A 23,595-nucleotide genomic window follows, 5' to 3' on the forward strand; every position below is an offset into this window, starting at 1 on the left:
TACGTCTTAGAGTTCAGGCATGGTGGCCTTGAGCACTTTACTATACAAACTGTAATTTCAGTTCCTGCTACCACCAAATCTTGCGGCAGGTCTTTCACAGTCACTCAAGAGTTTTGGCCATCAGTAATCTGGTAGCAACCGGTGATAGCTTCCCATTTCTACGATATACAGGTAGTGCAGCTAGGGTTCCTTTAACTTTGATATTGCAAACTCTGCTTTCATTTTTAGGTCTAAGAACATTCAATGTCTTTGTATCTTTTTGTATCCTTTCCCTTGTTTGTGGAAAGCAATGATCTTTTCTCTTAACTTATTGGATCACTTTTTTAACAAGTCAAGAATATTAGCGAGCTGGAGGCCATTGTCCATGAAAAATGAGCTAAAGGTGAACATACACATTAGATGGCTGGCAGGTGAATCATGCTTGGCCGATCGTTTGGCGAAGAGCCATCACGACCGGTTCTGCCATGCACAGGAGCGCTTGGTAGGACGAGCTCTCCTTTGTTCTGTATGAGAAATTCATTGCCAGATATGTCTGGCAACGGCTTAGCGCTGAGAGACAGAGTGATCAGTAGTCAAAAATCAGACATACATCAACATCTCCCACTACAATCAGTTGTCTGGGGCCACCATACAGATGAGAATGTCAGTTGAACATGTCGATATTGGAAGTTTCAGCAGACATTAGGAACGCTGCCAAAACCTAGTGTCCTAGTGGCTATGCATCATATTATCAGTGGGTAAAAACAGCGAAAGATGCTCTGCTAAGTACTAAAGACACTTCATGAAAGGGTGGAATAAGTTTGAAACTGTTTTTGCCAGTAAAAGTGGATTTGGAGAAACCACTTGCTATATTAGTTGTGCTAAGATAGTTAATCAGTATGGTGGCTCAGTGGTTAGGACTGTAGTCTTGCAGTGCTGAGGTCCTGGGATCAAATCCCAATAAGGACAACATCTGCAAGGAGTCTATATGCTCAACCCGAGTTTCCACTGGGTTCTCCAGTTTCCTCCCACGTTCCAAAGATATACTGATAGGGAGTTTAGATTGTGACCCCCAATGGGGACAGTGACGATAATGTCGGTAAAACGCTGTGGAATTTATGGTGTTATATAAGTGAGTAAGTTAAATATTCAAGTTCTTGATTTTTTTCAAAGAGCAGAATGTTAGAAAGTTTGTACATTTTGCTAATAAACCTAATTTGTAATATGGGTTGAATAGTTTTATTTGTTAATATATTTATATTTCAAACATTTAATTGCATAAAGTGCACAAACCATATAGTAACATAAATGGCCCTATGTGTTTGTGTCTAAAATAAGATTAGGAGCACGAGAACTGCATTAAATCGATTCTGCGTTGGCACTATGTGCATCCATCACTAGCATTGACTTAGTTTGGTGCATTTTGTTCTTAGTCTTTCTAAATTGAACACTTCATTTAGATGTGAAGGCTGCTCTCCGTTGGGTTATGTAAACAGCTGGCACTGAACCAGTAGAAGTAAAATATGTTTTATTTATCATTAGGATATATATATAGTTTCTTAGTGGGTCACAATGCCTAAAAAGCAACTTCATTAAATATGAAAATGCATCTTGTAAAGTTCATGAAGATGAAGGCTTTGTAAAAGTTTAATTATGTTTTCTTATCCGGCGTGGGCTGAGTTATTATTTAGCCACCTTTATTGCATAGTCCTTTCAAAGGCTAACCCCAGAGAAACCCTATAAATGTAGTCTTGTTTTCAATTAACCACTGCCTGTTCACTATATTTTACTTAAAGCACCGAAGGAAGCTAGGATATAAGGAGCTGTTTGGTAGGGTTATCACTCTGTATAACTTTTTAGAAGTCTAGAAATTAGAGGGAACCTGTCAGGTCTGATAATGTTATAAACCTGCAGATATAGGGTTCATTTTCAGGTTAATAGTGTTATGAAGGTGTCCGGCTGCTGTACTGAAAGTGTAGCACCTGGGAGAAAATTAACTTTATTTCTCCAGGGAGCCGCCGGCTTTCAGTCATGAAGGTGTGGCTGGAGCAATTAGTCACTGCTCACAGAACTGAGAGCAATGGCTGTAAGCATAGCACGGCACTGATGCATTGCTGAGCTAGCTGTCAGTCAATGTACTGGAGTGTATTTGCAGTCCTGCGAACAATGACTGTAATTGCTCCAGCCACGACTGCATAACTGAAAGCCGGCGGCTCCTGGGAGAAATAAAGTTCATTTTCTCCCAGATGTCTCACTTTCAGTACAGCAGCCGGGCACCTTCATAAAGCTATTAACCTGCAGATTAACCCTATATTTGTGTTAGGCTAACCTAATGAGGTAGATCCACGAAGCCGCAGGTCAGGGTGGACACATAAACCCCGGGCGTCGGTACAGCAAATGAGGACTCAGAAAACTGGCAGTGCAAACAACAGACAAACTGGCAATGCAAGACATGCTGCAAGTCACGGGGCAGATGGACAAAAGTTGGAAGACGGCAGGTCTGAAGTAGGCACACAGGTGTACGTGATGCGAATAGTCTCCAATAACAGTTCAGGAGGTTCACAGCAGGTGGTGGGATTAAGCAGTAGCAGGTGCCGGTATTGCAAACAGACTTCAATAATTTTTCAAATGCAAACAAAAAGAGATGAGTTATCCTGCTGGAATGATGAAGAAGAGTTCACAGAAGTCAGAGGACACAACAGGAGCTGAGGACTTGGATAAAATCAGACTTCAACCACAAGTCTGTAGGATACAGTTATGGTTTAACGTTCAGGCACAAGGGTGTGTCCAGACGGGCCTTAAAAGGCCTAGGGAGATAATGTCATGGAGGCATGCAAGGCCACTTGTAAATCCCCACCGTGTAACACAGTAGAGAGCAGTAGCCATAGGGGAAGGAGGCAGAGCCCTGCCAAGTCGAGACAGATACCTAACAGTTTGCAGGTGAATACCGTTGTCAGACCTGACAAGTTTTCTTTACGTCAGTCTCCAAGGGTATGGGAAACCTCCTTTTTGCATTGGATTTCCTTTTTTGATTGCTCTGGTCAGTAGTTGTTTGTAAACTAAACTTCATGCAAAGATTTTTTTTATGTTTCCAAAGCAGTAAAACACAAACTCTATATGAGCAAGAAAAAAAAAATTGTCAAGACAGAGATATCTTTCTTTACCTTTCCTCTTGCTTCAACATATCTAAAGATGTCTGGTGGGAAATGGACAGCTTTGAAAAAAAATATGATTTTGTGATACTCTGTGGGGAGATGTTTGTGCTGTATGTGACCATCCATTGGTTTTGATGTGAGTTGCAACCTGCAGTGGGCTAGCATTTCACGCTAATGTATTGAGTTTTCATCTTCAGAAATTGAGTCCTACTCCTTAACAAAATTCTTGGAAAGCTAAGGGTTGGACTGATTTGTGCAATTTAGTCACAGATGCCAAGTATGGAAAAAGCAAGGTAAAAATCTAAGTTCTGATTGTACTTGACATTACAAACATCTGATATGAAAAAGGGCTACATTGTGTATCTCATGTTATTTCTACAGTTGTACATTATATTAGCAGACCTCAGGCTCTGGGCAATTAATTGAGAAGGTACATCCTTCAACTTTACTAGTTCCTAGATAGCAAATTCCCTGTATTCCCTGAAGAAACATGTCCTCTATATATCAGCAACCAATGAACTTACTATATTTCTAAAATATATAAGACTCGATTTATTATTGTATTTGAATTTTTTTTGGCCAGTTTTTTGGTGCTTTTGCATGTTTTTCCTTTACGCCTTACTCGTCTTTTAATTTGTGCCTTTTTTAAAGTCATTTTATACAAGTTTGCCTGTTTTATATTATGTTTGCCATTGTGGACAGTTAATTCATCAATTGCGACTTTTTAAAAAGTCATAAGGTCCAATTCATCAAAGCTTTTACACCAAAAAAGTGAAGTTAAAGCTTTGAAAAGTCGTAAAATTTTGTCGCAACTTCAAGGTGCACCAAAGTTTTGTGACTTTTGACGTTTCCACGCCAAAATGGCCCCAGCAGGGGACTGACTCAACAGCTTGTCTTATTCATGATGAACTGTGACGATCCCTATGCTACGGATCTTAGTGAGATTTCTGGTGAGGTGCACGGAGGCGCATGCTACTCATCAGATGCTCCAGACTTAGGCTTCCGCCTCTTCATGAATCAGGAGCATCTGACTCCACCAAGTCTCTTCATCAAGACCGGAAAGAAAATCACTAGTCTTGATGAATCAGGACCACACTGTTTTTCGCACACTTGTTCTCCAGTTCCCTTCTGAATTGATTTTATGTATGCCAGGTATTTTGGCACAAATTTTGGACCACTTTAGCGACACGTCCAACTTTTTCAACTAAAAAGTCGCTAAAAATGTTAAAGACAAAATTGTAGAGTATTTTTATTTTGCACAAAATTTATGAACTATGTGGTCTATTTTTAGCAATTTGGCGCAAAAAACAACTGCAAATACCACAAAACAAAATAAGAAAAGTGACTTCAAAAGATCGCAAATGATGAATCGGGCCCATAGTATGTGAATAAGGGAAGGTGACTGTAGCAATCTCAAGAAAAATATTTATCTGGGATATCAGCAATGCCACCTGTCACACAAAAATTGTGCATTGCATAATTTGTATAATTGGTGACAATTTGTAGATTTTTACCCAATTATGTTTGAATAATATAGTAGTTAACCAATTAAAAATCACCTGTCTTACCCCCAGATGTCCTGTCATTAGCTGTATCCTGATGTAGCATGTATTTCTAAACCATGAAGTTATTGCTTTTATATGTTTTGTGTATTTTCAGGTACTCAAGGGATTTCCAGATTGTCTACAAGCAGACATTTGTCTGCATCTCAATCAAACATTGCTACAGAACTGCAAGGCGTTCAAAGGAGCGAGTAAAGGATGTCTACGAGCCTTAGCCATGAAGTTTAAAACCACGCATGCGCCCCCCGGAGATACTCTCGTACACTCAGGAGACGTGCTCACAGCGTTGTATTTTTTATCAAGGGGCTCTATTGAGATTCTCAAAGATGATATAGTGGTAGCAATTTTAGGTAAGATCTTCTAGCTTTTCTCTAAATGCAATAAAATGATGATCATTAGTAGTAGATTTTCGAACAAAGTGTCATGGTCAGATGTAGGACAATCAGGTGACCCATCATATGATTCCTGTTGGTCCCTGATTATGTAAAACTCATCTCTTCTGCTATAGTTGATAAACTTTCTTTCTCATTTTTCGCAAGATTAAAAAAGATGAAGATGGTCATACGGAACTGTCCATTTGCAATAATTCACAGATGGTTGTCCCCTAAAATATATCCGTCAAAGTAGGAAGATGGGACTGGTGAAATAGTGAGCTATAGAGCTTCCAAATCTAGAGATCTGGTAGTTTACTGTCCACTTCTTAGTTCAATTATGCCAGATCCCTGGCAAAAATCTTGATGAATCAGGGCCATTGTGGCCACCTATGCGACTAAGTTGGCATTAATATTGATCCAGTGATTTAGTAGAACTTCCTGGTGGTCTAGGGGGTGTTTCATATTAGGGTTCTCTTTGTGTTAGGGTTTTTATTGAACATTTTTGTAGTTCTTACTATGTGACTTGGTGAACTAGTGGACATTCTTGGTGATGTATTGTTCACCCTGGTGGTTATCCCTAATGGTCCAATTGTTTAACCCCTTCACCCCGAGCCTGTTTTTGCCTTCGTGACCAGGCCAATTTTTTCAATTCTGACCACTATCACTTTATGAAGTAATTACTCTGGAACGCTTCAACGGATTCCCCTGATTCTGAGATTGTTTTTTTCGTGACATATTGTACTTCATGATAGTGGTAAAATTTCTTCGATATAACTTGCGTTTACTTGTGAAAAAATCGGAAATTTGGTGAAAATTTTGAAATTTTTGCAATTTTCAAACTTTGAATTTTCATGCCCTTAAATCAGAGACATATGTCACACAAAATAGTTAATAAATAGCATTTCCCACATGTCTACTTTACATCAGCACAATTTTGGAACCCAAATTTTTTTTTGTTAGGAAGCTATAAGGGTTAAAAGTTGACCAGAGATTTCTCATTTTTCCAACAAAATTTACAAAAACATTTTTTTAGGGACCACATCTTATTTGAAGTGACTTTGAGGGGCCTTTATGACAGAAAATACCAAAAAGTGACACCATTCTAAAAACTGCACCCCTCAAGGTGCTCAAAACCACATTCAAGAAGTTTATTAACCCTTCAGGTGTTTCACGGGAATTTTTGGAATGTGGAAGAAAACAATGAACATTTAACTTTTTTTCACAAAAATGTTACTTTAGACCCAATTTTTTTATTTTCACAAGGGTAACAGGAAAAAATGGAATACACAATTTGAAGTGCAATTTCTCATGAGCGCGCTGATACCCCATATGTGAGGAAAAACCACTGTTTGGGCGCACTGCAGGGTTCAGAAGGGAAGGAGCGCCATTAGACATTTTGAATGTAAAATTTGTTTGAATAATTAGCGGACACCATGTCGCATTTGGAGAGTCCCTAATGTGCCTAAACAGTGGAAACCCCCCACAAGTAACACCATTTTGGAAACTAGACCCCTTAGGGAACTTATCTAGATGTGTGGTGAGTACCTTGCACCCCCAGGTGCTTCACAGAAGTTTATAATATTGAGCCGTAAAAATAAAATTTTCACATTTTTCCCACAGAAAATGTTTTTCATCCCCTAATTTTGCATTATCATAACGATAACAGGAGAAATTTCACCATGAAATTTGTTGTGGAATTTCTCCTGAGTACGCCGATACCCCATATGTGGGGGAAAATCACTGCTTTGGTGTACGGCAGGGTTCGGAAGAGAAAGGAGCGCTATGTTGGCTGGGATAGGTTGCAGACACCATGTCACATTTGAAGAGTCGCTGACATGCCAAAACAGCAGAAACCCCCACAAGTGACCCCATTTTGTAAACTACACCTCTCAAGGAATTCATCTAGGGAAGTAGTGAGCATTTTTTAATTTTTAAATTTATACCATTGGGCAGTGAAGAAAACATAATTATATTTTTACCACAAAAAAATGTTTTAAAACCAGATTTTACATTTTCACACAGGGCAATGGGTAAAAATGGTGCCGAAATGTGTCACACAATTTCTTCTAAAAGTGGCAATACCCCATATGTGGCTGTACCATACCGCTTAGCCATATGGCGAGATCTGGGAGGGACGGAGAGCTATTTGACAATTGGAGAACAAATTATTGTAGATTAGGCATTTGGATTTGGGAGCACAAAATTTTCTGAATTTCTTTTGGGGGGCAAGGGCCATTTCGCTTTTCCAGAGCCTTTCTGCTACCAGTAACTTGGAAGTCCCTTATATTTTTAACAGATGACGGACCTGAGTGGGGACTAGCTTTTTTTAAGGACTGAGTTGAAGCTTTTATTGGGAACATTTTACGTAACATTTATCCGGTGCTCTAGGCTGAGCACTTACATCGGGGTTTCCATCTAAATTTCCAAGTGATGTAATTCAGATGAAACCCCTGCGGGATCCATTCACTGTAATGAGGCAGCAGAGTTACTCTGGACTCCGTCTGGTCTCTGTTTAGCGGTGTCCTTTTTTTCAGAAGTGCACAAAACTGTGGCCAACCGCACTTTTATGCACGCCTAAAACAAATGACACCGTGGGATCACAGGCCAGACGGCATCCACAGTGGCCTATATCTGCCTCATTACAGGGAATCTTCCGTCATGGGTTCCGTCTGAATCACGTATTTCAGAGATTTACACGGAAACTCTGGCGTAAGTGCTCAGCGCAGAGCGTAGGATAAATGTGAGCAGAGCCTTACTGCGATCTTTGGGAGACATAATAAACAAATCAGTAGCAGGTGAAGAATTGGTTTTATTTATTTTTTACGCCATTCCTCGTGCGGTATAAGTGATGAGATTACTTTATTCTTCGGGTCGGTGCGATTACAGAGATACCAGATTTATATCGGGTTTTTATGACTGACAGCTGTCACACACTAAAAGACGCTTTTTTTTGCAAAATCTAGTTTTTGCATCGCCATATTTTGAGAGCTATAATTTTTCCATATTTCGACCGACAGAGTCATGTGATGGCTTGTTTTTTGCGGGACAAGTTGACATTTTTATTGGTACCATTTTTGGGTACGTGACATTTTTTGATCGCTTTCTATTCCGTTTTTTGGGAGGTAAAATTAACAAAAACCAACAATTCAGGAATTGTGTTTTGAGTTTTTTTTTATGCCGTTCTGCGTGTGGTAAAAGTGATAAGGCAGCATTATTCTTCGGGTCAGTATGTTTACAGCGATACTACACTTACTGTATATTTTTTTTATGTTTTGGCGCTTTTACACAATAGAACAATTTTATAGAAAAAATATTTTTTTTGCATCACTTTATTCTGAGAGCTATAACTTTTTTATTTTTCAGCTGATAGAGCTGTATGGCGGCTTTTTTTTTGCGGAACAAGATGACGTTTTCAGCGGTACCATTTTTATTTCCATTTTGCTTTTTGATTGCATTTTTTTCCACTTTTTGTTTGGCGATATGATGAAAAAGCATAGTTTTTTGCTCCGTTTTTTATTTATTTTTATTACGGTGTGCACAGAAGGAGTTAATTAGTGTGACAGTTTTATATATTGGGTTGTTTCAGACGTGGCGATACCAAATATGTGTACTTTTTTTGTTTTTGCATAAATATACTGATTTATTGGTTTAATATTTTATTTATTTTTATTTATTTTGTGATTTTTTTTTAACAGTTTGAAAACATTTTTTTGACTTTTTTTTTACATTTTTACTTAGTCCCTGTATGGAACATTAGTTTTCATTTTTCTAATCACTGTTCTCATGCAATGTAATAGACATGAATTGCATTGCATGAGAGCTTTGCTGACTGTTTCACAGTCAGTGTCTCCTGCTAGAGTTCAGCTGCAGGCTGAGCCTAGCAGGACACCATATATGGCAGATCCGGAGGCGGTCATGTGACCTCCGGCTGCCATAACAACGGCAGGTCCTGGAAGACATCAGGGGGCCGTCGGAGAGGTAAGTGGACGGCCCCCTCTCCTCTCACTATCTTCTATATGCCGCGATCACTATAGATCGCGGCATATAGAAGATAGCAAAGGGTTAACATCATTGGGACCTGATCCAATCAGGTCCCGGTGATGTCCCCTGTCAGAGCTGTCGCTCTGAACCGCAACCGCAGCACTTGCAGGACCTTGGGGGTCCTGAGGGCTGCGGGACCACCAACTGTTCATAAACGTCGGCGCTGCACAGAGCCCAGGCAGCGCGGACGTTTATGTACAGTGGGTGGTCTGGAAGCGGTTAATGGAACCTTTATGAAATATAGTGGTGTTTTTTGTTAGACAATCTGCATTGCATTACATTTTTCACCAAGAATTTGGATTTTTATGGATCTGTTTCATGACTGACGCAGAGTGAATAGCTTTTATACTTGAAGTCCCACTTTAAATGTTGTTTTATCCAACTGTATTTTAAGAGACTTGTTTCTCTCCCTTCAGGTAAGAATGATATTTTTGGAGAGATGGTTCACCTTTACGCCAAGCCTGGGAAATCAAACGCTGACGTGCGAGCTTTGACGTACTGCGATATGCACAAAATCCAAAGAGATGACCTGTTGGAAGTTTTGGATATGTATCCAGAATTTTCTGATCAATTTCTCACAAATCTAGAGTTGACTTTTAACCTAAGAGATGAAAGCTCAAAGGTTTGTACTGTTTGTATATTTTCATTGATGATACCAAAACTTTGGTTAACCTAGCATAGATTATCCTTCTAAACCTTGACCAACCTTTACAGTAGACCGTGTCGGAGCAGCTACTCAACTGGGAGGTTTGATAATATTCTTCAACCAATAGAAGACTAAGATTTCTATATTAAATCGGTTGGCCATTTTAGCTTTATTTTAACCAACGTGTTGGTGACACTAAATGAAAAAAAAGTATTTACAGGTTCTCCTTCCTCATATAATGCACAAATCTCCTGTCCAAAAAATGGTCACGGGTGGAGAAGCATGTGACCAGACCTGTCCAAATGAAAAACACTGAACATTAGAGAGAAATTTTTTTTTATTCGAGGAGGCTGTTGAATGGGTCTGGTCACATGTTCCTCCATCAGTGGCCATTTTTTGGACAGGAGGTTTGTGCAGTAAGGAGGAGAGCCTGTAATACTGATATATTAGTAAGTGCCACAAAATCATGTCCCCAACAAAATAAAGATACAATGACCAACCCCTTTAATATTTAATAACCCTTTAAACCCAGTGGTTTCTTATTGGCCACCATGCGCTGACCACATACGCTACCGTCCGTGCAACCTATTCCATCATCAAGGCAAAATTTAGCCAATATATGTGGACTCAAGGAGCATGTGCAATTACACCATCCCATTTAAAAGGTGATTTGAAAAGACAGTTAAAGAAGTCACATCTAGTGAGGATAATTTATTAAAGAAGTTTTTTTGCTTGGACAACTTCTACCTATGTAAAAAGACACCTCCAGGTTTGAGAAGGAGGAACCTACCCCCTTACAACCATATACTGTATTAGGACATGTGAAAGGGGGTTATCTAAAGCATTAGTTTTTCCAAAATCTTTCAATTTAGAAAATTTGTAGGAAATATTATACATTTCAGATAGTTTAATTTCCTTAAATTGATTATCCGATAAACAACGCATGCACACAGAAAAAATGGTTGCCAGGGTTCTAACCCCTTGGATTCCCAATGTTCATGAAAATGGGGTCTTAAAATTTCCGGTGTGAATAAAGCAGTAGTGAGCATGTGCGACCACTGTCTGTATGAGCAGTGGTCACACATGCTCAATACCACTCTTGTCTCGCAGGGATGTTTGGATCCCCCATTCTTTGGATTGTTTGGGGTCACCAGCGATTTTACGATTACTAGACAACCCTTTTAACAATAGAAAGTACAACCCATACGCCATACATCGCTCTGCATTACTGATTGAGTGCTCTCGAGTAGGATGTGACGACCATCACCCTACAGTTAGCTGTGTAATAAACCATGTGTTTATCAGCTACATGCATATGATGGCTTTATTGCTACCATAACAGGATTTTCTTAGATAAGCTCTCTGTATCTCTGGGTTATTATCATGTATGTTTCATTACCCAGGCCGCACTTCTAAGATCACAAGCAGATGCTAACTATGACCGAGAGACCTGCAAACTCCGAAGAAGGAAATTGTCTTTTAAAGGAAAATCAGATGAAGGTAATTGTATTTACTGTAGTTATTCATTTACACTCAGTCCAGGTTTACATCTGTATTCTGGTCCTATATGCGGTCTTCAATCCAGTTATTATCCTGCTCTGGATTTCTATGGATGGGCTGGGATTTCCTGAGTAGAAGTGACATACTATTCAATTATCGGTAAGGTCTGGCCCGGACGAGATTTCAGCTGCGTAAGGATCCTCGAAGCTAAGTCCACAAGACCTATAGCCTGATGTTGATGGCATTATTTGTAGTTGTGATACATATAGGAGGTTCTCAGCATTGACTTCTATTGAAATGCCACCAAAGAATAAAAATATATGGCTAGATCCTGCTGATTATTCGCGAGATCAAACTGTCAACATTACTGGTATTGTCTGGTTGACTCAGTTATTCAACTCTTCAGGCCGATTGTCCAAAAATTATTATGAATGAAGCAAGAGATTTTTTTTTTGCTGACTTTTCCCATATTATAGTATAGTTATAGTTATGAGATTGCTTTTTTTCCTTTAAGATTGGCAGGCATGTGCCGATACAGACAGTCACATCCCCAGCTAGTGTATGCATAGACCGACATGGGACCGTTGACCCATGATAGGGTGAATATTTACTTTTTTTCGTAAATAAATGCCACTTGCAATTAAAATTACATTTTAATGAAGTCTAGATAACCCCTTTAAATGTCATGCAGACGTTCATGTGTCTTTTTTTTCCTAAAGAGGAACCAAACCTTTTAAAGGGGTACTAAAACCTTGTAAATTGATGGCATATCATGTAGAATGGGCAAACACGTTATGATTAATGGCGATCTACCCCTGAGACCTCCACTACTCCTGAGAATGGACGAAGCTCTGCATCCTCTTCTAAGTTGTTCCTCCACAGCAGTACTCCCTGTGCAGAAAACGTCAACCGGGCCATCACTGTGCAGGGAAAAATAATGAAGGGGACACCGTGTGAAACTAGTGCTGCAGTCCCTTCATTCTCGAATTTGTGGAGATCCCGAATGTCAAACTCCCACTGATCATATTCTTTGCTAGTGGCATCAGCTAACAGCTGATACATGCTGCCCGATCCATGGGCAACATGTATTGGACACTGGCGGCTGCATTCCAGCCATATATATTTGACTCTGAAATGTCTCAACGTTTCAGAGAAAAACATAGTTTAATAGCTTCTGGGGACCAAGCCGCACTGTAGACTTTTAGAATAGGGGATCCCAGGTGGCTTCTCCTCCCCCACTACCCTGGATTGATAGGTTTCTGCCTACGTGTGCATATAGGCAGAGACTAGTGATGAGTGAGCGTGCTTGTTTAACCCTTTCAGTGAGCTTGCTCGGGTGCTACCCGAGTATCTTTGGCGTGCTCATATATTATGTTTCAGTCCCTGCGTCTGCATGATTTATGGCTGTTACACAGCCATAAACACATGTGAGGATTCCCTAACAAACAGGCAATCAATCCCAGAATGTGTTTAGGATGTGTAACAGCCATAAATCATGCAGACGCAGGGACTGAAACATAATATACGAGCACGTCAGAGATACTCGAGATGCACACGAGCATGCTCGCTGAAAGGGTTAAACGAGCATGCTCACTCATCACTAGCAGAGACCTGTCAATCCAGATCAGCAGGTGGGGAGAAGCAGCTGGGAACCCACCTGGCCAACTACTCTACTGTCCTGCCCACTCCCCAGTAGCCATTAAAGTATGTTTTTCTCTGAAACGCTGGCGCGTTAAACATATATCGCTGGAATCCTGCTGTCATGGATCGGGCACTTTTGTAATTTACTCCGCTTTTGTTTACAAAAAGTTCTCGTAGATGGCCGGATGAGAAAATGCCAAAAGTTGCATTTATTTTTTTTCTTTTTGCAAATATAAGTTGTTTAAAAATGTTCAGTTTTACGCCAGAATTTAGGTGCAAAGTAAGATATGTGGAGGATTTGGAAAATTGAATAAGAAAAATAATAGAACTCATCCCAAAACTAATCAAAAGTTGACAAAATGTAGACGTTCTACTGTGCTGCTCCTTGGCGGGGAATGTTTGGTTTGGAAAATATAAAAGCAGAAGACGGAAAAGGCTGAGAAAAGTTGAATTAAGGTCAAATCTGTCCACATTTTAGCCATATTTCGTTATCCATTACCATCCTGCTTACAGCGCACCACTCCTTTGACAGGTGAGACGTGTCCACTGGTGCCTACAACCAGGATTCCTGCACATATTATGTCACTTCTCATCCCTCGTTTCCTCTTTTTGACAGAGATGCTGAGAAAAGTGTTTAATTAGCAGCTCGCTGGGCTCTTTTGCTGACCTTTCTCTGCCAAATCTAATGATAGGACTTAGATAGATCTCAGGTGGCGTAGCCTGGAGGGGTTTGAGTCCGCTGATAAGAGCAAAGGTATATTCTGAAGGAACAAGAATGAGGCACCTGCCAGTAATTATCAGCAGGACATAATTGTGGTGTACATTCAGATGAGCCAGTAGCTACTTTAGTTGCTTGTGGTTCTGGTTCTAAATTGATCCAGATATTTGCAGCCTTTGTGTTCTTAAATTAATTTCCTAGCATATATTTAATATTTAAATCACTTCCTCTGTGAGCAATTTGGGTAATAATGTAGGTCAGACAATGGGAAATCAAGTTTCTGTATCACGGGAGACCTACAGATTACAGCTGCTGTAGTTCAAGTAATAGATACATACATGGGGTGATCATAAAGGGAATCTGTCAGTAGGATTTCACACCCCAAACTATGTATATGCGCATGTAGGTCTTTCCAAAACAAATCCAACAATACCTTTACATAATCAGTCCATATCTCCGTTACTGACAAATCAGCGTTTGAATTGATATTAAAATGAGGCTGAAGAGCTATGGTAGATCTGAAGCCTCTGTCACTCCAGCTCTATTCTCCACTGAGTGCTTGACTGATGGCTCCTTTACTTGAAATCACACAGAATAGAAGCTGTCCATTAAGCAGTAGGAGGAAGCTCTGGGCAGGCAATAGAGCTGGAGTGACTGAGGATTCAGATCAACAAATAGCTCTTCAGCCTCATTTTCATATCAATTCAAACTCTGATTTCTCGTAATGGAGGAATGGACTGGTCACATAAAATGATTGCTGGACTTGACTCTGAAAAAGCTACATGCACATATAGTTTGGGTGTTGAAATCCTATTGTCAATTAAAGTATATCTGTCACCAGATTGTACCATACAAATTTAATTCATTATTAGATCTCAAGCACATGTTGTTGAAACTAGTGTAATTACATTGAAAATGCATGTCAGAATGGCTTTATAATCCTTTAATTCAATGAACACCCACTTAGACTGATTGACAGCTCCTCAGTGTCCCTCCTCCCTGCTGAAATCTCACACTGCTCAGTACAAGCTGCAGCTGTCAGTCAGACTGGGTGAGTGGGCTGGAAACTGAACACTTGGACTCATTACATTTTTTACTCTTTAGCTGGACTTATAAAATACTCATTTTAATATCAAGACTATTTCGCTATGAAGCAATATTTCACTTTGCAGTATAATACCATTTTTCTTTTATATGAGGGTAGAAAAATAAAAGCATTAAAAAAAAACATTCCTTTTTATGCCCATTCTTGGTGGGCTATTCTTTTATGTACTATTAATTTTCTATACTGTCATTCTATCATGGATTTTCAAAGTAAGTACAGCAGCCACATCAGGTCTAACATTTCTATTTTATAAGGTATGCAGTTTGCATTATGAAATCTAGTAGCAGCCCTACTTTAAAGGAATTTTCTGTTTTTAGAAAACCAGTGTCGCCGGGCACAGTATGTTTAAAAAACAAACAAACTGTTCTTTACTCACCCTTCCCAGGTTTACCACTGATTTTCTGCCGCTGCTCTGGTGTCAGTTTTTCTTTGCAGTGCTCACATCACATTGACAGTTCTGCAGCCAATCTCTGAGCTTAGCAGTTTGAGCTTTCTACACGGATAGATCTGCTGAAGTCGGTGATTGGCTGCAGCACTGTTACTGTAGTCTGACATCAGTAGACAATAACAGACACCTGAGCAGCGGAGGAGACTCAGTGCTGAACCCGGGATGGAAGAGGGATACCCAGTCTGGAGAAGGGGGTATTCAGAAAATGGAAAACCCCTTTAAGTAATACCGTGTCCTTTGTATGTCTTCTCTTGCTCCTATCTCAACATTTGGTGGTACTCTATGTTCCCGATCCGATTAGTGCCACCATCGTTTTTAGAACACATCATAGAGATCATCCAGTGCTCAGATCAGATCACTGCTTACTATGTGTCCAGAAGGTGTAAGCTCTTGGTGACTGTAAAAAAGTAATCAAATCAGCTAAAGTAGAAAATGAACAGCACGAAGCCAAGGAAAGCAAGATAGGTCCAAGATATTCTTTAAAATTCCTCAGAGCTGGATCACCTAAATAATGAGTTTTTAGGAAGAGGTGAGTAGAAACCTGAAAATAAGAAATTGCTGTGGATGTAGTGTTTTTGGATTTTGCAATGGCTTTTGACGCTCTTTCACATAGACGCCTAATGGGTAAATAATGTCTATACCAGTGTTCCCAAACTCTGGTCCTCAAGAGCCACCAACAGGTCATGTTTTCAGGATTTACAGGTGATGGAATTATTGCCTGTGCAGATGATGTAATTATCACCTGTGCAATACTAAGGAAATCCTGAAAACACGACCTGTTGGTGGCTCTTGAGGACCAGAGTTGGGGAACACTGGTCTAGATGAATAGAAAGTAAAGTTTGTAATTCAATCAAAAACTGGCTCAAAGACTGTACCGGAGAGTTGTGGTGAATGACTGCTACTCTGATGGTTTCCGGTTATAAGTGATGTACCCCAAGGTTCAGTGCTGGGTTCTCTATTATTCAACTTATTTATTAATGTTATAGATGATGGGATTAATAGTGTTGTTTCTGTTTTTGCAGAGTATATAAAGCTATGCAGTATAGTGAAGTCTATGGAGGATGTTCATAGATTACAGATTGACTTGGACAAACTGAATGTTTGGGCACCCACTTAGCACATGAGAGTTAAGGCGAATAAATGTAAAGTATCAGGGCACCAAGATCCTACGGGCACCTGATGTTATAGGAGGAGTCAAACTAGGAGAGTCACTTGTCAAGAAGGGTCTGGGTGCTCTTATAGATCACAGACTAGATAACAGAATGAATTGTCAATAAGCTGCTTCTAAAGCTGGCAGCATAATTGTCATGTATTAAAAGAAAAATATAAATGTATTTGTGACGGGGAGTGAGACGGATTAAGCAGAGACAGCAGGCCAATGAACAATCCAACAACCTTTATTGAGACTGGGAGAATATAACACCAAACGTAGCTGTAGTTCCTTAGAGTCAGTAACACAGAAAGGGACAAATCCAAGGGCACCACCCGGTAATCCAACACCAAGTACAACACAACAACAGTCTCAGACTAAGTCCTCAAATCCAGCAGGGTGGCAAGACATCACAATCCCACGTGGCAACTGATCTCCAATCTCCAATAGTCCAACGGATCTCCATTAGTCCTTACATGGCACCAGGATCTGGCCTCAGCAACAGATCCTAGCTCTTCACACAGCACAGCAACAACTTACTGAAAAACATGTGGCTTATTGTTCTCTTGGGATCAGCCCCCAGGCTGGAGAGAGATACACACACCCCACCCCCCTTAAACGTGTACTTCAGGTAACTCGAAGAATGAGGAATCTTCTAGAACTCCAGTCTGTCTGCAGCGTTGTGCATTTAAGGGACGCCCCATGCAGAGAGGACCAAAGACACACAGGCCCCCACCAGATGCAGGACAAAAAATGCTAGTGTAGGCCTGATTACAGTATGGTCCATGAAAACAGGCTGGGGGGGGACACTCGGTCACAGTATTCATACTAGAATAGAGAAAAAAGATTTGCAAGATATTGGTTCAGCAGTTATCTTGTTAGTCTGTGACTGCCGAACTAGAGTCTTGCGAACCTCCTCCTACTTACCAGCATTCCAGTAGCCAATAGGCTTGACATGTCACATGTTCATTGTGTCAAGTTGTGTCAGTGTGGCGCCCCTGAGGGTTCAGTCGCCACAGAGGTACTGCACCTCACCCAGAGGTGTGGTGTCTCCTTCTCTCAGGTAAGGAGGGAGTGCTGCCTGGAACCCCAACACTCACATTCAACACTACACTACTCCAGGCCGGATGGGAGGGCAAGATGTATGCGCAGTGCTGAGCACTGTCCCTGGCTGGAGTGGGGGGAACCCAAAGGTAGGGGGAAGCAGTAGTGGGTGTGGGTGGAGGAAGTAGAATAGGGGAGCACTATAGAGTGAGATATAAAAGGGAAGCCATCTTAGAGTGGCAGTTCAGTTCGGTCAGTGAGAGGAGAGAGTGTCAGTCAGTCAGGGAGCAGAGTCTCTTTAGGAGCTATGCTCCACAAGTGGACCCAGTGCTAGAGGCCCAGGAGGGGAGCAGAGGAGCAGGCTCCATTCTGTTAAAGGGATCCCAGGGGGTACGGCGAGTGCAGGACGGCACCCGTACGCCCTGAATCTGTCAGAAGACAGAGGGATCATAGGCCGCAAGAAGGGGACCAGCCCCTGGACCAGCCGTGTTACTCCAGGTCTCGGCTGGAAAAAACGGAGGCTTCTGGCTTTCATAATTCAGTTGCCAAAGTCTCATTCCAATCACCGTGAGGGTCAAGCAGGTCCGGGAACTCCAGTGAGACAGGAGGGACTTCAGAGCACCCGAGCGGAACTGAGAGTGGAGAGCGCAGGGCAGTAGGGAGAAGACCCAGCGTGAAGACAGTCTAGAGAGAGGAACACAAGAAAGCGGGGCTCCGTCAGGTGCTCCCAAATTACTTGAGGAAGAGCTGAACCCTCGTTCTGGTGAACGCAGCGCGACGTGTGAGGCTCTAAGCTGGACAGTGCAACCTGAGGAACTTAATAACTGTGAGTAAAGACTCGGAAGACTGCACCGCACTGCCTCCGTCCATTATTTCATCTGCGTCATCTTTCCCCCTGCATTACAACATCCAGTGCAACGAACAACCCCTACACTGCCCTGGAGCCAGCTCTTCCTGTGGAGAGCCATACCATCCCTGCTGCAGTAACATCAGCTTCAGAGCACTGCTCCGTAGCGACGGCTCCCTTTGGCCGCATACCTCAGGTGGCGTCACGAACTATTCCAAAACCCCATATAAACCTAAAGCCCCCTTTTGGTTGACCGCCCTGGGCCACGGACCGGGCCAGCCACCGTGATATCCCCCACCAGCATCCATAGGCTCGGCTGCCGAGTACCCCACAGCCCTTGGGGCGCGTCATCTCTGTACGTTCTCAAATGTTGTGTACATGATACAATGCTCAAGGTGCCCGGAAGGAGTTTATATTGGAGAAACTATGCAAAAACTGCAAACAAGAATGAATTTACACAGACACACAATTAAGAATGAACTGGACACGTCTGTGGCAAAACATTTACCTAGCTTGGGACACTGTTTGACAGATCTAAAAGTCTTAATACTGAAAGGTAATTTCAAGGACTACAGGGACAGAAGAATCTGGGAATTCAAATTGATAAGGATGTTCAATTCCCTGACAACAGGACTCAATCTAACACCTGGATTTATGACTCACTACAAGGACACAATTCACACCCCCAGACAATTAAACATTCCCATGGTCTCATCATTTGCAACAAAAAACCCTAATTTGATCTCCTTGACTTATCAGCAGGAGGCATCACCCCCTCCACCTCATGAACAAATGTCATTGCTGTAAGATCTCTTGAAGGTTGTGCCTTGTGTCTTATGAATTCATTTGTAATATTGCCTGACAAAGGAGCCTATGTGCTCTGAAAGCTTGCATATATTTTTTTTTTTCTGGTTAGCCAATAAAGGTATCACTCTGAGAATACTTTTGTCATTTTTGGGAATAAAAGTATTTACATTGATTTTTCTGGCTAACACGGTACCACAATATAACTTTGTATTGTACATCATGATAATGGAAGATACCCCAATGTACTGATCACAGATGGATCTGAAAAACCTCCTGAAGAAACTGGCACAAATGAACAGCGACATTTTCTTTCTATCCAGATGCAAAAAGGAAAACTGAATCCCCAAAGGCCTCATAATAAGGAATCCGACTCAGTGTACCTACAATACCCATTCTTCACAGAAACTGTGCTACAGATCATCTGAGAGACTGCGGAATCACCTCATTAGATTTTTCTACAACAAGAAGAGGACCATCCATGAGGAGATAACTTCTCTACAGGACCGAATACAATGACCAGATTCATGTCTAATCAAGGAGACATTACAGGATTTTTACAAAAAATTGCAACATCACCTTATTATCAATAAGAAAAAGAAACTTGACAGACTCAGGAAGAAAGCAGGTCTTAATGTAGTTGCAGATAAGCCCAATTTACACAATCATTTTACTACATCGTTCTCTGTTGTGAACCTCTCACAATATGAGCCAAACACAGGAGAAATGAATGTTTTATCAAAAGGACTAACATTCTGTCCTACAAAACAACTTGATACGGCTCAGTTTTGTAGTGATATCGAGGAATTCTTTCCAGATTATGGCTTAAAGAATTCTTTTACAACCATGCAGATATCATAGTTACATAGTTACATAGTTACATAGTTACATAGTTTATAAGGCCGAAAAAAGACAAGCGTCCATCCAGTTCAGCCTATTTCTTGTGCACTGCAGCTATTCCGCAGCGTTGATCCAGGAGAAGGCAAAAAAAACCCATGCGGTATAGGCCAATTTACATCACTGAGGAAAAATTCACTTCCCGACACCAATCTGGCAGTCAGATTAAATCCCTGGATTAATTAACTATCACTAAGTATAAGATGTAATTTTATTGTTCTCAAGAAAGGCATCCAGGCCTCTCTTGAACTCATTAAGTGAGTTGTACATCACCACTTCCTCTCCCAGAGAATTCCAGAGTCTCACGGCTCTGACCGTAAAGAATCCCCTTCTATGCTGGTGCAGGAACCTCCTTTCCTCCAGACGCATAGTGTGCCCCCTCGTCTTTGTCACCATCCTTGGTATAAACAGGTCATGGGAGAGATCTCTGTACTGCCCCCTGATGTATTTATACATGTTTATGAGGTCTCCCCTAAGCCTTCTCTTTTCCAACGTAAATAGGCCTAATTTTGACAACCTCTCTGGGTATTCTAGTCCCTCCATTCCCTTTATTACCTTAGTCACCCTCCTTTGTACCCTCTCTAGCTCCAATATGTCTTTCCTGAGCACCGGAGCCCAGAACTGTGCACAATATTCTAAGTGTGGCCTTACCAGAGCTTTATACAGAGGAAGAACAATGTTCTCATCATATGCCCCTATTCCTCTTCTGATGCATGCCATGACTCTATTTGCCTTTGCAGCTGCTGCCTGACACTGGGCACTCCAATTTAATTTGCTATTAACCAAGACGCCCAGGTCCTTCTCCATGTCAGATTTCCCCAACGGTTTCCCATTTAATATGTATGGGTGACTGCTGTTTTTCTTTCCCATGTGCATGACCTTACATTTATCGGCATTGAACCCCATTTGCCATTTTTTGGCCCAACTCCCCAATTTATCTAAATCTTCCTGTAGCTGTGCCCTATCCTCATCTGTATTAACTACTTTACAAAGTTTAGTATCATCTGCAAATATTGCTATTTTACTATGCAACGCTTCCACTAGATCATTAATAAATATATTAAATAATATAGGGCCCAAGACAGACCCTTGAGGCCCCCCGCTAGTAACCCTGACACACCCTGAGCTTACTCCATTGATAACCACCCTCTGCTTTCTATCACTCAGCCAGCTATTCACCCACTTGCACACATTATCCCCCAGACCAAGCATTCTCATTTTATATACCAACCTTTTGTGTGGCACGGTATCAAACGCTTTGGAGAAGTCAAGGTATACAACATCCACTGACTCTCCCCGGTCCAGCTGTGAGCTCACCTCCTCGTAGAAGGCCATCAGGTTTGTTTGGCAGGAGCGATCCCTCATGAATCCATGTTGATATGGAGTTAGACAGTTATTATCATTAAGATATTCTACAATAGCATCTCTAAGAAATCCTTCAAACAATTTACCCACAACAGACGTCAAGCTGACTGGTCTATAGTCCCAGGGTCACTTTTAGACCCCTTTTTGAATATCGGTACCACATTTGCTTGGCGCCAGTCTAGTGGGACAGTCCCTGTCCATAAAGAGTGCTTGAATATAAGATACAGCGGTCTGTCTATCACATTACTTAATTATTTTAGTACCCGGGGGTGTATGCCATCTGGGCCTGGTGACTTGTCTATTTTGATATTATTTAGGCGTTTCTGAACTTCTTCCTGGGTTAGGTGGGTGATATTTAGCGGAGGGTTTACTTTATCACTCTGCATTTCCTCCGATAAATTGTTTTCTCTTGTGAAAACAGTAGAGAAGAAGCTATTGAGTAGGTTTGCTTTACCCTCATCGCCCTCTATGATTTTATCCAGGTTATTTTTCAATGGGCCAACTCCATCAGTTTTAATCCTTTTACTGTTTATATAGTTAAAGAACAGTTTGGGATTCGTTTTACTTTCCTTGGCAATTAGTCTCTCTGTCTCCTCTTTTGCTATTCTTATTTGTTTCTTACAACAATCACATCACAAGATAATCTGAACAACACATCAAAACAGAAAAAGAGGACAAACTGGACCCCACAACCGGGGCACCATCAAACTCTGGATCACTACATAGACTGTTTCCGTAAAAAAGTTAAATCTGACATTTTGGACAGACACCACAAAGTGCCGCACAATATCAGTATGGAGGAAAGAAAAGCCAAACAATCTTTAAAAGCTAATAACAATATCTTCATCAAACCAGCAGACAAAGGAGGAGCTGTAGTGATTATGAACATGTCAGATTAGATCCAGGAAGCACACAGACAACTCTTGGATATAAAATACTACACTCCACTTCAGGAAGATCCCACCATAAAATGCACAGAGGAACTAACACATATCATCAATGGGTTTGATTCTACTTCATCTTCACTACTGGAACTAATACCAGACAATCACCAAACAGGTACCTTCTACATGTTACCTAAAATACATAATGAAGGTAATCCTGGGAGGCCAATCATTTCTGGCATTGGGACATTAACGGAAAATACCTCAGGCTGGGTAGAGAACATTCTGAAACCCCTGGTGAGACGCACACCCAGCTATATCCAGGACACCACGGATATTCTCTGTAAACTGTCAGCCCCGGGCCCACTTCCGGAAGACACAATACTAGCCACCATGGGTGTAGAGTCTCTCTACTCCAACATTCCTAATGAGGATGGGATTGCAACATGCAAACATTTCCTACAAAAAAACAATCTGGCCACAGAACCAACTCTGCCATTCATCAGGTTTGTGCCCCATCACAATTTATTCTCCTTTGGGAATAATTTATACCAACAATGTATGGGCAGCGCCATGGGAAGCAAAATGTCCACACAATATGCTAACCTATTTATGGCTAAACTAGAGGAGGAGTTTTTGTCATCTTGCTCTATTAAACCTCTAGCATAGTTCCCCTACATTGATGATCTGCTAATAATCTGGACAGGCTCAAAAGATGATCTGCTGACCTTCCACGATAACTTCAACAGGTTCCACCCAACCATCAAGCTCACCCTCAACTTCTCAAAATCCCAAATACATTTTCTGGACACGACCATATACAGTGGGTACGGAAAGTATTCAGACCCCTTTAAATTTTTCACTCTTTGTTTCATTGCAGCCATTTGGTAAATTCTAAAAAGTAAATTTTTTTCTCATTAAAGTACACTCTGCACCGCATCTTGACTGAAAAAAAAACAAATGTAGAAATTTTTGCAAATTTATTAAAAAAGAAAAATTTAAATATCACATCGTCATAAGTATTCAGACCCTTTGCTCAGGATTGAGTAGAAGCCCCCTTTTGAGCTAGTACAGCCATGAGTCTTCTTGGGAATGATGCAACAAGTTTTTCACACCTGGATTTGGGGATCCTCTGCCATTCTTCCTTGCAGATCCTCTCCAGTTCCATCAGGTTGGATAGTGAATGTTGGTGGACAGCCATTTTCAGGTCTCTCCAGAGATGCTCACTTGGGTTTAGGTCAGGGCTGTGGCTGGGCCAGTCAAGAGTGGTCACAGAGTTGTTCTGAAGCCACTCCTTTGCTATTTTAACTGTGTGCTTAGGGTCATTGTCTTGTTGGAAGGTGAACCTTCGGCCAAGTCTGAGGTCCAGAGCACTCTGGAAGAGGTTTTCATCCAGGATATCTCTGTACTTGGCCGCATTCATATTTCCTTCAAT

At 41.2% G+C, this 23,595-nt stretch overlaps 1 protein-coding gene across 5 annotated transcripts in view; it reads left to right on the top strand.

Annotated features, from left to right (window-relative positions):
• KCNH7 (potassium voltage-gated channel subfamily H member 7) overlaps positions 1-23,595 on the top strand; it is a 513,596-nt gene that overhangs the window by 446,303 nt on the left and 43,698 nt on the right. For 4 of the 5 annotated variants that reach the window (XM_073647046.1, XM_073647050.1, XM_073647049.1 and 1 more), the window contains 3 exons: positions 4,794-5,046; positions 9,528-9,733; positions 11,161-11,257. In XM_073647046.1, the coding sequence (XP_073503147.1) occupies positions 4,794-5,046; positions 9,528-9,733; positions 11,161-11,257 (556 nt within the window). The remainder of the gene's footprint in view (positions 1-4,793; positions 5,047-9,527; positions 9,734-11,160; positions 11,258-23,595) is intronic. The other variant, XM_073647048.1, reaches the window with a different exon arrangement.

The sequence above is a fragment of the Phyllobates terribilis genome, unplaced genomic scaffold (assembly GCF_046119375.1).
Source record: "Phyllobates terribilis strain yellow unplaced genomic scaffold, ASM4611937v1 Scaffold_9__5_contigs__length_417890890, whole genome shotgun sequence".
NCBI lineage: Eukaryota > Metazoa > Chordata > Amphibia > Anura > Dendrobatidae > Phyllobates > Phyllobates terribilis.